The 16,487-nt window shown below is 46.4% G+C and overlaps 1 protein-coding gene across 1 annotated transcript in view; it reads right to left on the bottom strand.

Moving 5' to 3' along the window:
- Positions 1–15,438, bottom strand: part of LOC102765199 (methionine synthase) — a 32,235-nt gene extending 16,797 nt beyond the window's left edge. Inside the window, exons 1-11 of the mRNA XM_015562352.1 lie at positions 15,356–15,438; positions 14,310–14,410; positions 12,814–12,875; positions 11,660–11,727; positions 11,196–11,275; positions 9,503–9,615; positions 7,994–8,134; positions 6,161–6,346; positions 1,827–2,006; positions 833–949; positions 406–546 (exon numbers count right to left, since the gene is read on the bottom strand). Of these exons, the coding sequence (XP_015417838.1) occupies positions 406–546; positions 833–949; positions 1,827–2,006; positions 6,161–6,346; positions 7,994–8,134; positions 9,503–9,615; positions 11,196–11,275; positions 11,660–11,727; positions 12,814–12,875; positions 14,310–14,376 (1,155 nt within the window). The 5' untranslated portion in view covers positions 14,377–14,410; positions 15,356–15,438. The remainder of the gene's footprint in view (positions 1–405; positions 547–832; positions 950–1,826; positions 2,007–6,160; positions 6,347–7,993; positions 8,135–9,502; positions 9,616–11,195; positions 11,276–11,659; positions 11,728–12,813; positions 12,876–14,309; positions 14,411–15,355) is intronic.
- Between the last annotated feature and the right edge of the window lie 1,049 nt (positions 15,439–16,487).

Genomic DNA, 16,487 nt, shown 5'->3' with positions numbered 1-16,487 from the left:
TGGAAATGAGAACAGAGAGATGGATACAACAGGTCCTTACTGAACTATTTGGCAGCAAAAATACTATGTCTTATTCTTCTTTTATGCTAAGTAAGTTACCAAACAAGCATGTAGAGATAGCTTGTTTTACAAATTTTCTAGAATTGCGTTACTTTGGTATGAGAAAAATTAATTTCACATTTTAAAATAAATGGAAACAAACATCAGAATACTGAACAGCGTACATGTGGCCTATTTCTCTCCCCTCGCCTCACCACAACGCCTTCTCTGGAGCGCCCTATACAAATCTTCCACGATCCAAAGCCGTGACTAGATCCTTGCTCCTATTCTACAAGGAGGGTCTCATAACCAGGCCTGACCCATTAGTTCAGACAGAAAAGCCGCCATCAGACGCGCTCTTCCTACCTGGGCATAACGCAGGAGCTTCTCGGTGGCCTCAGGGTCCTTGTTCCAGATGAGGTCCTCGCAGAGCTGGAGGAGATCCTTGTGGATGTCGTCGTACACGGGGAGGTTCCCTGCGTTCACGATCGCCATGTCCATACCAAACTGGGGGCAACACAGAGAACAGTGAGCATTTCCACCCTCCACTGGGGTCAGCACTTTTTCTGTAAAGGGCCCGACAGAAAATGTTTTAGGCCATGTCTCGGTCGCCAGGGCTCAGCCCTGCTGCTGTAGCTCAGAAACACACAGGCTACGCATAAGGGAGTGCCTGCGGCTTTGCTCCACCAAGACTGGACCCTCAGAAACGGGCAGCAGGCTCAGATGGCCCGCGGGTTTGCAAACCCCTGGCCTGGGTGAAGCTGACTGCGGAGGAAGCAGGCGCCCTCCCTACCTTGATGGCGTGGTAAAGGAAAACCCCGTGCATGGCTTCTCGGATGGCATCCATTCCTCGGAAGGAGAAGGACAGGTTGGAAAGACCGCCACTAATTTTGGCTCCAGGTAACGTTTGCTGGAAAAAATAAAGTGAAAAGATTCCCCCATTTTGCCAAAAGCATCAATGACATCCCTTAATCTTTACATAAAAGAGTGGAGAGTATAAAAAGCACATCGAGCTCAAGGTTGCCATTACACCTTCTAACAAGGCCGGGCATCTGTGTGGAACTGCTGGCTGAAGCACAGACCAGCTCAAGCATTTAGGGAGACAGCTTCCACTGTCTGCTCCGACCAACCCTCCACCTCCCACATACACTGCAGAGACACGCATGCACGTGTGTCCAAGGGATGCTCACACAGCATCAAGCGCAATGTCCCAAAACCGGAACAAACCAAATGTCTGTCAACAGCAAAACAGTTAACTATGGAGCAGTTACACCACGGAATATTATACATTAGTCCAAGTACAGCTACAACTACACACAGATGAATCTTTAAAAGGAAGTTGGGTGAGGAAAAAGGCGTAAGAATCTTAGATTCTATTTCTATTGAGCTCAGAAACAGGAAGAACTAAACTACAACTCTTTATACAGTGGATTCTCATTATTTGTGGTGATTCTGTTCTACTAGTCACCACAAATACTGAATCAGGAAACACTGAAAAGCCTCGCTTGTTCTACTCACAACCTGAATGGGAGCTACTGTATGCCTTAGAATTAATTATATACCCTATTTTTATATATTCTGCAGTATGTGTTACACTTGAGTTCAAAATAAGATAAAAGAAAAATAATAAAGGGCCCTAAATTTCAGAAAACCAATTTACTACCTAAGAGCAAGAATGTCGACATTCCCAGCCAATAAATACATATTCATGACGTTCAAACGACTCACTGGAGCCACGTGGTCGATGTGAGCAATGTCCTGTGCAGAGAGAAATCACCCAGACTCACTTTAATGACTTTGGTTGCATGGATAAAATTAACAGCATACAAGCTGTGTTCTTCCATCCCAGTCCCAATGGTGAGGATGTTAGGGTCAAATATGATGTCATTTGGATTAAAGCCCAGTTTTCCCACAAGGAGATGGTAGGCCCGGGTGCACACTTGGATTTTGGTGTCTGTTTCTGTCGCCTGGAAAAAGGAGCAAGAGATTGTAATTTAAACAGAAAATGTCAAGCAGCCTCTAATCATTCCTCCAATTATCTCTGAGGAGGAACTGGTTTAAAGACTCCTCTCTGCTGTGACTCCTGTGAGACAACCAACACCCAGGCCAGGGGGCTGGGGACCAACAGCAGCTCATGTCCCGCATGTCCCTGCCATAAACTGCCAGTTCTGAGGGCAATCTGGATAAGTCTGTTTCTTACGCACAGAGAATTTAAAATAGAACCCATCTGATAAGGAGAGCCCAAGAATAGGAACACTCAGTCATGTCGTCTTAGCCAGGAGTGGTGACCTCCCTGCAGCCACTACAAAACGTCAGACTTCCACTAGGTTCAGAAAGGGTCAGAGGAGGAAATGTGTGGCTCAACTCCTAGGCTCAGGGCAACTGCCTCCAGCAAAGTAAAAACAAAGGGAAAACTGAGAACTATTGTCTCCAGTTTCCTGGGACTATTTATAATACTATGGTGGTACCCTAGGAAATCCCAACATGTCCAACTGGAAAACAGGATCAATTTATCTAAATTCAATGAAAAGGCTGGTTATGAAATGAAAATCTAAAAAACCACTGCTAAAGGAAAATATATTTGAATGGAAACATAAGCCAGTCACAACAGCAAAACAATCCAAAATACCTAGGATTTTGAGCTTTCCTATTTAAGGAAAACTATAAACCTTATTGATTAGTAATTGGAAAGGCATACATTTCCTGAATTACAAATCTGAATAGTGGCAAGACACCAATTCTTCATTATTTTATAGGTTAAGATTAATTACATTTTAATCAATATCCCAATGGAGCTTTAGTTCTCCATAAACTGGAAAATGGTTTTCAAATCATTTTAACATAGGAAAATGTATTGAATATAATGGAGGCATTATAGAACGATAATGGTTATTCTTTTATGTAATATACACATATACAAATAAAGCGTAATATAGTCTATTGTGCTATTATGTGATCATTTTCTTTCTAGGACCCTTATCACAAACTGTCATATGAGGCCTGGCTGGTGTGGCCTAGCTGGTCGGAGTGTGGTCCGGTGCACTGAAAGTTTGCAGGTTTGATTCCTGGTCAGGGCGCACGCCTAGGTTGCAGGTTCCATCCACGGTCAGGGTGTGGATGAGAGACAACAGGTCGATGTTTCTCTCACATTGATATTTCTCTCTCTCTCTCTCCCTCTTTCTACCCTCTCCCTTCCCCTCTCTCTAAAGTCAATAAGAGTTCTCTCTCTCTCTCTCTCTCCCCTCTCTCTAAAGTCAGTAAGAATGTCTGAGGATTTTAAAAAAACACTGTCATATGAAAATAATCACTTCAATTAGTAAAGGAAAATTAGATCGAGAGACTGAGTAGTGATAAAATTATTCTTCCCACAGAAATTTCAACAATAAAGGTGTTCTTCTATAGTTTGTTATTTAGAGTTAAAATGAACAATTGCTCAAAATAACATCCACAAAAAACATGGCGATTCTTCCATTGTGCTTTAATCCAGCCCCTGTTGTATCTGGCCTTGACCTTGCAGTTTGGTCTGTAACACGCATCCCGAATATAAGCCAGAGACCACAGCAGATGCAGAAACAGAGGCAGGTGAGACGCTCTGCTTCGTTTAGTTGCAACCGTGGCTCTCAAGGCAAAGGCTGCTTTCTCCCTACCACAGAGGCATCATCCAAGCAAGCGAATCGCCAGGAGACCTCCATCAACGGAGGCAGGCCTTCATCCCAACATATTCCTGTGGTTGGCTTCTGAACTTTGCAGGTAAATGAATTTTTTGCTTCGGTCTTTATAACTTTCAAAACCACAATTCTATAATTAGCATCTATGCCTAATTATGCTAAAATCAGAAGCATAACAGGCAAGTGAACACGTTTCCCTACCTTCTTATTTGTGGTCACATTCGACCAAAATGGGAAAGCTTGTTTTCAGACCCGACGCAGCACCGGCCGTGCTGACAAAGCACGGATAACCCAGGACGTGGAGACCTGCCTCAGTCTCCTCCGAGACACTTGACCTTGAGCCACAGTAAACGGGACAACAGCTACCCCAGCTGGTGGCTCTGAGGACTAAGTGAGATCAACTGCTAATTCCAAGGCATTAGAATTACTGAAGCCCAGTTCCCATACCACAGGAGCTAAAAAGTCAGAAAATGGAGCCAGAGGGTGTGCGTGTTTTTAAAAGCACAAGCACCTTTCCCTGTGGGAGAGTTTCTGCTTCACACTCAGGATAAGCAGGCAGCTCCTCTTAGGGAGCACACGGCATTCCGCTCTCCTTCAGCGCGACCTCGCTTCCTAGGGCACCGAGGAAACACCAGCCAGAGACCGGCTCCCTGCCTGCCTGCCATCTGTGCTCTCACCCTGCCTGCCGCCTCCCTGCCTTCCCTCCAGACTGCAAGCAACCTGTCTCCTCTCCACGCGAAGACGGATGGCAACCCTCGACTCACAAGGGCAGGGACCTAGCAAATGCCCCCTTTCTCTATCAGATCAGTCCCCTCAGCTTACAAAACCATCTTGTCACACACATGTCTTCACACACACACACACACACACACACACACACACCCTCTTAGCCTCATGTCCCTCTCTGGTGTCACCCAATTTCCTCTTCCCCTTCACAGCAAAACTCCTCGGAAAAGCCGTTCACATCTACTGGCTCCAGTTCTCCTATCCTTTCTTGAACCCCCTCCAATTAGGCTTTTATCTCCTTGGAAACAGAACAGCAAGATCCTTCACTCCCCCCTTTCTAAACTCAGCGGTAAATTCTTGGTCTCATCTACTAGATCTGCCCACGACTCTTTAAAATAGCTCATCGAACCCTTCTGGAAGCTTGTTCTTCACTTAGAAGCCAAGTGAAGCCTCCCTTCTGGTCCTCCTCCCACCAAACAGGCTGCTCCTCCCAACCCCCACAACGGGGCCTCCTCCTCTCTCTGGTCTTGGAGCGCAGTGGCTCCCCGACTTCCTCCTGAGTCCCCCACACCTGCCCCCCCCGCCCCCTGGGGCCTCTTCACTACAGCCACTGAGCTCATCACCTCGGTCTAAATACCATCTGCTCACAGGTAATTCCCCAGTAAGGAAACCCTGTCTTCTAGCCAGGCTTTGCCCATGAAACTCAGAATCACCTGCACAGCTAGCTGTGCAGCCCACATGCCCCATAAACATGGCCCGTCCTTCCTACCCACGCCTGCTTCTCAGCCTTCCTCCTGGCAACTGCCCTGGGCAAAGACCCCTGACTCCTCCTTTCACAGCCCACAACCCACGGCAAATCCCACTGGCTCTACCTTAAAAATACATCTAGGAACAGATGAGCAGAGCAAATGCCAGAATTGGAAAATAGGAGGGTAAATAAAAAAATAGGCAAAACATCTAATATCTGCATAATATGCATGCCACAGAGAGAAGAACACAATTCAAGGGGATTCCTACAGAGGGCTGGCTGAGTGCTCAACATAAAGGATGGCTCATCGCCAGAAGATTTCAGAGCACCATGGACAGAGGAGATCCAAGGAGGAACCAGGAGATCAAACCCACAACTTTGGTGTATCAGGACGACACTCTCGCCAACTGAGCGACCCGCCAAAGCTATTCATTATTCTATGACGTTGATTGGGGGGGTTTATTTTATGACTTATAGAAACTCTTTACATATTAGGGACATTAACCCACTGCTATTACTCCTGTTGCAAACAGTGCCATGACTTTCGCCATACAAAGTTTACATTTTTACAGGCAGCTCTACTCATTTTCTTTCTGCCTTCCTGAGTTTAGATGAATATTTTCCCACACATTCTTTAGAACTTTTGTTTTTTACATTTAGATCTTTAATTGATATAGGCTTTATTTTAGTATATGGGGGGAAATGGGGCTCTAACTTTATTTTCTTCCAAACCCATAGCCAGTTTTTCCAACCGCACTTACCGAATAATTCCTTTCTCAACTGATGTAAAGACTTTATTATATATCAAATGTTCATATTCAAGTGTGTTGTACACGTACGTGTACATGTGTGGATACGTGGTATTATGGCGGGCGCACGCACACACTCACACACACACGGCTGTTTTGGACTCAGCTCTCACCACTGCCCTGTCTAGCCCGGGTGACACAATGGAGCTGGGACAAAAGGAATCACCCACCTGTCCCTCTTCGTCAAAGGCCATGATGACCACGGCGGCGCCGAACTTCTTGACCAGCCCGGCCTTCTCCAGGAAGTCTGCCTCCCCGGCCTTCAGGCTGATGCTGTTGACGATGCATTTGCCCTGGCAGCACTTCAGCCCGGCCTCGATCACAGCGAAGTTGGAAGAATCAATGCAGAGGGGCACCTGAGGGGGCAGGGCAGGAAACCACAGAAAGGCAAGTCGCCACAGGTTCCCTTCCCGGACTCCCGGACAGCCCCCCTTCCCTCCCTGGGGAAACAATAAACAGAGGACAGTGTGACAGGAGACAGGACTGTAATGCACCTGCTGTTCTTACAGCCCAAAATACTCTAGGTAGTTCCAGTCTTACATGCAGACCCCACATGCAGTGGACTGCAGCTAGCCAGATGTGGACTTCAACATGGAGCAGGAACCATGGGCAGTGGCCTCATTCTGGCCCTGCTGTGGACAAGATTGGACTTCTTCCACGGCGAGATGGAGGGAGGTGGGACCTCAGAGGGCACCTGCTGTTCTTACAGCCCAAAATACTCTAGGTAGTTCCAGTCTTACATGCAGACCCCACATGCAGTGGACTGCAGCTAGCCAGATGTGGACTTCAACATGGAGCAGGAACCATGGGCCGTGGCCTCATTCTGGCCCTGCTGTGGACAAGATTGGACTTCTTCCACGGCGAGGTGGAGGGAGGTGGGATCTCAGAGGGGAAACCCCTTGATTTTACATCATCTCAATAAAGCTTTCCACAAAATCCCATTCTCCAAGGGGCCTCAGGAAATTCTTTCCCAGCGGCACCCCAAGAACTCCACTTTGATGTGTAACAGGTGGGCACTCAGAATGCACCCCACTGATAACAGAAGGGCAAACCCAGAAAAGATGAAGAAAAAAATTACTGCAGCCATCAGAACACTAAGTCATTCATAATGCCTTAAGTTACATGGGGTCCTTCACAGTTAACAAGGCACTTTAATCTTCACATTCACAAGTCAGACTGTGGACACAAAGGGACCACACACTAAACCTGACAAGCCCAGGGGAGGCCTGCATGGCAGCCTTACAAACTCAGAGACTAAAAGTAACCGCAAAGGATGATCTGAAATTAGAACTTTTTCACTAAAAGCAGTTTGTGGTAGTAGTCATGTCCTAGGCTAGAATCTTCCCTGACCAAGGTCAATTTTCACCCTAATAGAGCCTTCTGTCTTTTGGAATGTCAAAGGAATTTCCTTTTTTCTGGACCCCTCAAAGCACAGGTATCACACCGGAGCGGAGACTACAAATCCCCTATTGTTATCAACAGGAATGGAATGAATGCTTCTGTAGGAAGGGGGAGTATATTCTTCAGAGACATGGAAAGCAGGTTTCCAATCTATCCAGAAAGCAGGTTTTCAGTTTATCCAGATCACCGGAGCGGAGACTACAAATCCCCTATTGTTACTGTTATCAATAGGAATGGAATGAATGATTCTGTAGGAAGGGTAAGTATGTTCTTCAGAGACATGGAAAGCAGGTTTCCAGTTTATCCAGAAAGCAGGTTTTCAGTTTATCCAGACATCAGAGGAAACAAACCATTCTTGTGACCATTTCCAGAAGCCTGGAAAACAGCCAAGCTGAAGTCACATCTCTCTTAGAAGCCTGGCTTTTATCATGAGCTAGCACTGAGTGAGAAAACTGACCATCAAAAGCCTTGGGGTTTTTAACTGGGAAAACAGAAAACCAGTGTACGAGACAGATGACAGATCAACGGGGCAAATGACAGAGTTAAATGAGTGACAGAGCAAGACACACACATTCCCTTGACGCATAAAAATGGTGTACAACCTTGGCAATGTCAGGCTCGGAAGCAATGAGTTTGCAAAACCGGGCCATTGCGCTTGGACCATCCAGCATGCCGTCATCCATGTTGATGTCCAACACCTGGGCTCCCATTTCCACCTGCGCTTTGGCAACACTCAGGGCTGCCTGAGGAGAGAATGCGGGAAGAGGCAGCATGAGGACAGGTGAGTGGACAGAGGCTGACCAAGGAATCCCTCGCCATCCCCAGCAGCCCTTGGAGTGACTCACGGCCCACCGGCCAGCCTCCCTGACTCTAGGCCTACTCTCCTCCCATCAGTCACCGGAGATTAACCTTAAACTCTCTCCCCTTGCCTCATTTCACTACCCAGAATCCACTGAGGCCACTTTCCTGCCATAAAGAATCTAAATTCAGCCTGGAGTGGGGGCCCTCTGTGACCTGAACTAATTTGACCACAAAATGGTCACCAAGAAAAACCAACATAAATAGAAACACTGCCAACTGAAGACCCTGCACAGTATGAAGGTCTCGAGGACTCAGAAGGGAGTGCGCCTGAACAAGCCTCATGCGACACCAGGAAGGGCAGGCAGTTTGGGCCTCAGCGGAGACACTGAATGACAACCTGCAGGGTTTGGGTTTTCTCCCGGATGCAAAAGGCCACCTGTGTGAGCTTCTGAACGGGGAGGACGATGACAGAGGCCCACGTGGCCGTGAGCAGTGGTGCAAGGAAGGGAAGAGGGCTGACGGGAACTGTCAGGACCCAGGTATCCAGGCCACCGAGGGAGGCCATGGAGGAGCAATCAACAGATCCAGAGAGGATGGTGAATGGGCCCTTTCTTCATGATTAAACAAAGTCTACGTTGGTGGTGGTTTCTGGAAGATCTATTTCCTAAAAGTTGCAAAACCTCAAGTGAGAGAATTTTGGTAAGTCATCATTAAAGCCCAGACTCCATTTCAAACTTCCTATTTTCGTAAGAAAAACACTCCATCCGGACGTTTCGGGTTGGTTCTGGTTGGATTACATTTTGCTCACCCACAGGATCAGCTGAAAAGCACTCTGGCTAAAGGAGCAGGTGACCGTCCCCAGCAGGCCTGTTCTTTCTTTGTGTTTGCGTGTGTATTTCAGTCTGCAGCTAACAGAAGCAATACCATCCTAAGCACTGCCTGATGTGCTCATGCGGACTTCACGTTTTCTTGGCTTTCACTTCCCCCGCAAGGATTTGTGAGAAACGAAAATGAAGAGTATTCGCAAAATTTTAAACTTACTTCCCCGTGAACAGCAATAGCTAGAACCGGGCCCCCATCGCATCCCACTTCATGACCCAAGTGCAGTGCTTTCTGACAAACAACAAGAGCAGCTTGGAGTTTCCGACGCTTCCTCCTCCCATCGGCCCAGCCCACGGCAAACATGTCACAATTCTCACACTTGCCAGCAGCTCGGCTAGTAACGGGTCAAACGCTATCCAAAGCCGTTTGGTTTACTTGCTGTCTAGCCACCAACATGGCAGATGCCCGAGTCCCACTGAGATGCTCACTTCATAGTCTCCCGCCATGATGAGCTTAGCGAAGTTGCGGGATCCGGCCACGTTACAGCGCTCGCCGATGTTAACAAAGTTGGTGTAGGGTCCAATCCTGAAGGGCTCTAGACCTAAGAGGAGAAGCAGTTTGAAAAATTTCTGGAAATGCAAAACGGTGACATGAGACAGGCGGGACACAAATGTCTTCATGAGGGAGTAAAATGTCTCTGTGCCGTAGCCCATGGGAGGAGACGGGAGATGAGACGTGGAAACAGGACCAGCACCTTCTCCAAGGAAAGTAAACTGTATGTTGCAGCTAATTGACAACCAGACATTCAAATAAGAAATACTTCAGGACTTTAAATTGCCAATTTCTCTAAAGAGCTGACTCATTCCAGCTCCAACAAACAAGAAACAAATACCATCATTTCCCCGTTTAATCAAGAGCCTGGGGCAAAAGCCATGATGTCAGAATCCCAAGGACTGCTCCACGCTGTCCACACAGACGGCAGCTCCACAGCTGGTCACGAGACAGAGCCGATCCACTGGCTTTACCGTCTCTTCGATCCAAGTCCAAGAACCCGCACGCAGCCAGCAAGGCTGACCGGGGCGGGAAGGGCCCAGGCTGGGTCCTGTGAGACGGGAGGTTCTCCTGGGCAGGTTCACGCTCAGGAGCTGACTGTGGGCACAGCCTTTGGTGCTTCTGCCCCTTTATTTGCCAAGGGGTAATAACATCTGCCCTGCTATAGGCCAACTCAGGGGCAAAATCGGATAATAAATATAGAGATATATTACACTGAGGGAAAAGCAACTCACAGTGTGAAGTATCACTACAACAAAGGTCTTTAACTGTTTTGCTCTAGTCATATTTATTGTGTCTTGCTGGGGCGGGGGGGTACAGGTGGCTCTGAGGACAGCCAGCCCCGGGTTCAAGCCCTTCCCAACCTCTCAGTGAACAACTCAGCTGACTTTTTACAGCCTCTGAGCTTATAAAACAAAGTCAGTAAAAGTATCTGTCCCATAGCGTTACTGTCAAAATGAGACTAGATACAGTGGCAAACATAAAATCAGACCAACAATCGTAGCTATTGTGATTTCAAAAAAAATGGCTTTGAATCCTTTGCCAAAGCCCTGGCTGAAGAAGAGACAGAGATGAAGGAGGAAAATCACGAATACGGATGAGTATTTGTTCACCAACTGGGACCATTCATCCTAGTTCGGGCTTGTGAGTCTCTTTCCATTGATAATGACCTTTACAGCCTCGTCTCCACCCCTGCCAGCCCCAGGGTATCCCTGGTCCCAGGTGAAGCCCTGAGGCCACAGGGCAGGCAGCAGGGCACAGCTTTAACCGCTAAGGAGATCCCGTATCAGGGCCCTAGAAGCATCTCGCACAAAGCGCTTCTCATCTATTCTGAATGTGAAGTGGCTGATTTTCAAACTGCATCCTTCACAAGTATGCAATTTATAAAGAACAACTGAAAAGAGCATGTTTGATGTCATTATTTTAAAATCTAACTGAAGACTATTTTTAAAGCAATTTAGAGATAGCACAAGAAATTCAAATCAGAAAAAAAAGATTCTTTCATTCTTATACGTAAGTTCTTTTTAAAAATCGTATCTAAATGGGTTTCTTCTTGTTTCACCTTTGGTAACATTGAAACAAGAAGAGAACCGTTTCTGAAATCATGCAAACCGTGCCTGGATTACTTACCGGACAGTAACATATGCCCTTCAAACACTGTGGCAGGTGGAACTCGAGGCTTATAGTTTTTTACAGCTTCAGCAATTTCCCTGAGTTAAAAGAGAAAACACTATACCCATTAATTCAGGATAAAATAAAATCAAACTAATTTCGGGCTATGAAATTAAGTCTATTTAGCACAATTATGCACGTAATTACATACCCCGTTCCAAATGTGCAGCAGCAATTACACCTTTTCGTTTTCTCAGTCGAGCAGGAAATGAACCACTGAGCCTAGCTTTTCCGAGCCTGCCCAGGGTTTAACCTGGCTGCTGTGTGTGGCTGAGTTGTGTACCTTAATTACCCCTTTAAAGTCCCTATCTCCCAACACAGCCACGGGTGGAGGAGCAGGGAGTAAGGACCAGACACACGAATCTGAAGAGGACACAATTCATGCCATGCCAAAAGGGAAAATATTTAGAGGTGATTATTACCTGATGTGATCTGGTGTCGTACCACAGCATCCACCAACGATATTGACCAAGCCATCCATAGCAAAGCCCTGCATTCAGGAAAAGAAAGCTCTAGGGCAGTGTTTGCCAACCTTTCGGACCTCATGGACCACCGGTTGGCAACTGCTACTCTAGGGAGTTCATCTGAATTCTAAACTCACCACTACCCACTCAGCAGAAAAAAATCCTACATTTCCTGAATAACCAACTTTCTATTAAAGAGAGAGCTAAAAACACTTAACTCTAGATAAAAAGCTTTTATTGCCCCAGGTATTACATTAAAACAGTTCAGATACTATGAAATCCTTTATCCCATTTAAAATGTAATGTTTATTTGCTTATCTGATCATATTTTTTGCCCATATGCTAGGCTGAATGAATATGAGCTAGATAATGCATTTTCAAATAACACATAAAGTTTTTACATTTAAAGTAATTAAAAATTTTAAAGAATTAAAAATTCAGTTCCTCAGTCACAATAGCCACATTTCAAGTCCTCCAACAACCCCAGGTGATAATGGCTGCATACAGGTCAGTGTGGGTCTAGGGTTTAACCACAGGGTAGTTTGCAGGACAAGAGAGGGAGTCAAGCAACTGAGAAGTCCGAACACTGACAAGAGCACCTACATAAGGTATTAAAGTTGTGAGAATTAAGTCAGAAATCGTTTAGGAGAGAATGTCAGTGAGCCAGAAGCTACAGATTCAAGGAACGAGGAATAGACCGGGGTTAGTAATAGGGTGGGTGGTGCGTAGTATGGGCTCATGACCTAGGTAGTAGGTAGTACAGGATCCCGAAACAGGAGGTATATGGGAGGGAAGGAGAATGGGGGGTAGTTGGGGTGACGATGGGCAGTAAGGAGCCAACCCTTAGGATGACTGTATGAGAGTCAAGTTCAAGTAGCTTCAGTTGGATCTCACTGGGAATTTCCCAACAGCCACCGGTACCATCTGGGGAGGAGGAGGCTGCCAGCCAGCCTCTCCCTCCACTGCCACCATCTTAAATAGGAATAACTAAGGCTTTATTCATTATAGCACATACACTGGAATTTATTTAGGGGAAAAAATATGCTTCTAAATATTCTAACTCTAAAATGTCATTTCCCTCTCTCTTAACCAAGTGAAAGAGGACTCCTGACCTTTAAGTGCATGGCCATCATGCTCGGCGTTTCTTCATAGTCCCCAAAGGTGTTGGGAAGACCTGAGAAAGGGCATCGCAACCATTACTGGATCTGTAAAGGCTTTAGGCTAAAGAGTTAGGACATTTTACATTTAAATTAAATGGAGCATTATAATTAAATACTTGCGAACACAAATAATTCCCAATTAAACACAGTAAGTAAAGACACTACACCAAAAACAGAAGTCACAGAGGAAGATAAACATCCACTATTTCTTTTTCATTTGAAAGAAAAGCATCACTACTATGTGGGACAGAGCCCCCACTCCATGCCGCCTTCCCAGAAAGGAAATTCATTCATTACCCAGCTGCTGGGGCTGAGGTTGGGGGAGTACTATGTCCTTGAAGCTAATGAGCACCAGACACGCAATTAAAAACACAAAACACAACCAGTCTCCTTTCAAATAACATTTCCCAAGTAAGACGTTAGTAGGTGATTATCCAATGTCCTATTTTATCTCTTATCCCCTTCCAGTTTCTTGCTCCTGGTGAGAAATAAAACTTATTGTGGATTAAAATATATACATTTGGAGAAAAAAATGCTGGGAAATGATTTTTAGTCCTTAGCAGTGCTGAAACATTCACCAGAGCCCTGGCTGGTTTGGCTCAGTGGATAGAGTGTCAGCCTGCAGACTGAAGGGTCCCGGGTTCAATTTTGGTCAAGGGCACATGCCCGGGTTGTGGGCTCGAACCCCAATAGGGGGCATACAGGGGGCAGCCAATCTATGATTCTCTCTCATCATTGATGTTTCTCTCTCTCTCCCCCTCACCCTTCCTCTCTGAAATCAATAAAAACATATTAAAAAAAAAAAAACACATTCACCAGGAAATCTGGCTAACCCAAATAACTTACCATTATGTCATTGGGTAGTTTGAAAATTACCTACAAATCTCTCGGTCTCTGACATCAATAAAAACATATTTTTAAAAAGAAAAACATTCACCAGGAAATCTGGCTAACCCAAATGAATTACCATTATGTCATTGGGTAGTTTGAGAATTACCTACAAATCTCTGGGTAATGTTCACATACAGTAAACGAGAAGCCCCAACTTTCAGAAGGGAAAGCGGTAATAAGACACAAGGCTCCCCGCCTGCTCTTTGTGAACACAGACAAGGAGAAGCGGGCCCCTCCCCCGCTCTGCACTCCTCACGGGCCGCCCTCCACGTGGGAGCAAGCACTGTCACCCAAAGCACGGCTCTGGTCAGTGACGGGACCAGGCGTCATTCCTCCGAGTCCCGTCCGTTTCTGCCTCTTTCAGGCTGAGCCAACCTGTGCGTTCACGTCTAAAGAAAACAGTGGGCCAGGTCCAGATACTCCCATTTAGAGACATCCTACTGGGTGTCAGCCATATACCAAGCCTACAGAACGAACTCTTTCATCAAGGTCTGTCACCCTACCACGCATGTCCATGTATCTGGGTTTCCCCCTGTGCAGTCCCTTGAAATACACACCTGCATTGGGATAGCAGAGGACGTAGGCTGTTGTACATTTGCCAATTGCTTCAATGAAAGGTCTCATTTCAGCTGCACCCAGAGCACAGTTTAATCCAATGCTGTAAAGACAAAAAGAAGTTAACAGGAGCATCCTCTTCTATTCAAAACATTTATGCATAGAAAAGTTATAATAAAAGGAATAAACCTGAAACCAAGCAGGTAATAAATCCTTGATTCAAAGCACTTTTACGCAGCTGCGATCAAAGCCACATCAGTGCTATTTTTAATGCTTTTGTTCAGCAACTGAAACGGGGTGATTGGTTCAGAGCCAATCACCCTAAGGTGTGCTGCTGTAGGATGTGGATTGTTTTCTTTTTGACCCACATACATGTCTGGACAAACATCTGTTTACTAAGCATCTGCTCTTGTCATCATCCCGAAATGAACATCTGAAGCCCCGGGCACTTGGCTCACCCCCCACTCAGAGTGTCTTCCGTGCCCGTGTCCTTTCTACCTCTGACTCTCATGTACGCGGGGTTCCCACACAGACCTACATGTGTATTAAATGTGGTCATTTTCTCTTGCTAACCTGTCTCATGTCTGTTTGATTATTAGACCAGCCAGAACCTTGAGGGGAGAGAGCAACATTAGCCTGGGCTGGTAAGAGAAGGCAGGTTCCCCGAAGAGGACTCTCAGGATGAGTCTTAAAGGCTAACAAGAAGCCAGGAGAGAGGGAGAGAGGGAGAGAGGGGGTGGGGAGAGAAAGAGAAAGAGACACACAGAGAGACCGACAAAGAGACAGAAACAGAGAGAATGAAAGAGAAAGGGGAGCACAGCTTCTGGACAGAAGAAATAAATAGCACGTTTATGGAAAAGATAATGTTAAAATAGAATGAAAACAGAACGTTAATTTTAAAGATAAAAATCTGAGCTTTCAAATCCCCGTCTTATTCCAAGCTAGACTGCTGCTGTTGTTCTGTAAATGGGGAATAACCAACCACAATCTGACACTGTAAGGGAAGACCCCCCAAAAGGGATGGAGGCGGGAAAGAACGATGACTCACCAGAGTGGGTCTGCGTGCGACACACTGATGACAAACGCCTCCCCTGTCTGTCCAGAGAGCGTCCGCCCACTTTTATCGACTATTGTTCCTGAAATCTGAATTAACAAAGCAAATTCAGTCCACAGTACAGACTCAAACGAAGAGTTCAGTCACAAGGCCAGAATAAGAGGAGCAAGCTGACTTCCTGTGCCCCTTTACAGGGAAGAGAACTGTGGGACTCAAAGGCAGCACTTTCTAAAATCGTCAGAACAGGGAGACGCCGAGTGAGCGGGGAGCTGGTGAGCCATGGGAGCAAGGAAAAGGGAGGCAAAAGCCATGACGAGAGCAGCGTCAGAATTCACACATCCGGTCTCCCTAGAGAAGGCTTTCCCATGAGCCTCCTGTGTGGCACAGGCCTAGTTGTGATTCTATTTATTCTCTTCAAGGAACCTTGGGACTCTAGAGTGGGTCTGCCTATCCTATACAATAAAAGGGTAATATGCAAATTGACCGAACAGCACGTATGGACCATGAGGCAGAAGCTCAATGCAGGAGCTGCCCCCTGGTGGTCAGTGCACACCCACAGGGGGAGCGCTGCTCAGCCACAAGCCCTGCGCCTGGCTCACAGCAGGCGAGCACAGTGGCAATGGTGGAAGCCTCTCCCGCCTCCACGGCAGAACTAAAGATGTCCGACTGCTGGGGAGCAAGCCTAAGCTGTCAGTCGGACATCCCCCGAGGGCTCCCGGACTGTGAAAGGATGCAGGCCAGGCTGAGGGACCTCCCCCCACCCCAGTGCACAAATTTCGTGGATCAGGCCTCCCCTCTAATTGATTAATAAACTGGCAATCTGCTGTCTTCAGTGCGGGGAACTTCACAGCCAGCATGTAAGGCGACCCCTCAGGGTCCTAAGGAGAGTGGCTCCCTAAGCCTCCGGCTTCAGGAGACAATTTAGCCAGACCACTTTGTCTCCATCAACCACTTCTAGAATCGTGTTCTTTGTCTCAAGGTGGCGGTAGGAGGGAGGTGAAGAGAAAACTTAAAGTAAGTGGTTCCTAAAAGATACTATCAGTTCCATGCAAGAAAAAAAAAAAACCCTACCCTCAAATGACAATATTAATAAAAAAACAAAAATCAACACTTTAACTTTCAAAAA

This window comes from Myotis davidii, unplaced genomic scaffold (genome assembly GCF_000327345.1).
Source record: "Myotis davidii unplaced genomic scaffold, ASM32734v1 scaffold174, whole genome shotgun sequence".
Taxonomy (NCBI): Eukaryota; Metazoa; Chordata; class Mammalia; order Chiroptera; family Vespertilionidae; genus Myotis; species Myotis davidii.
The sequence above is the reverse complement of the archived record's forward strand: the minus strand, read 5'-3'. Positions and strand labels throughout refer to the sequence as shown.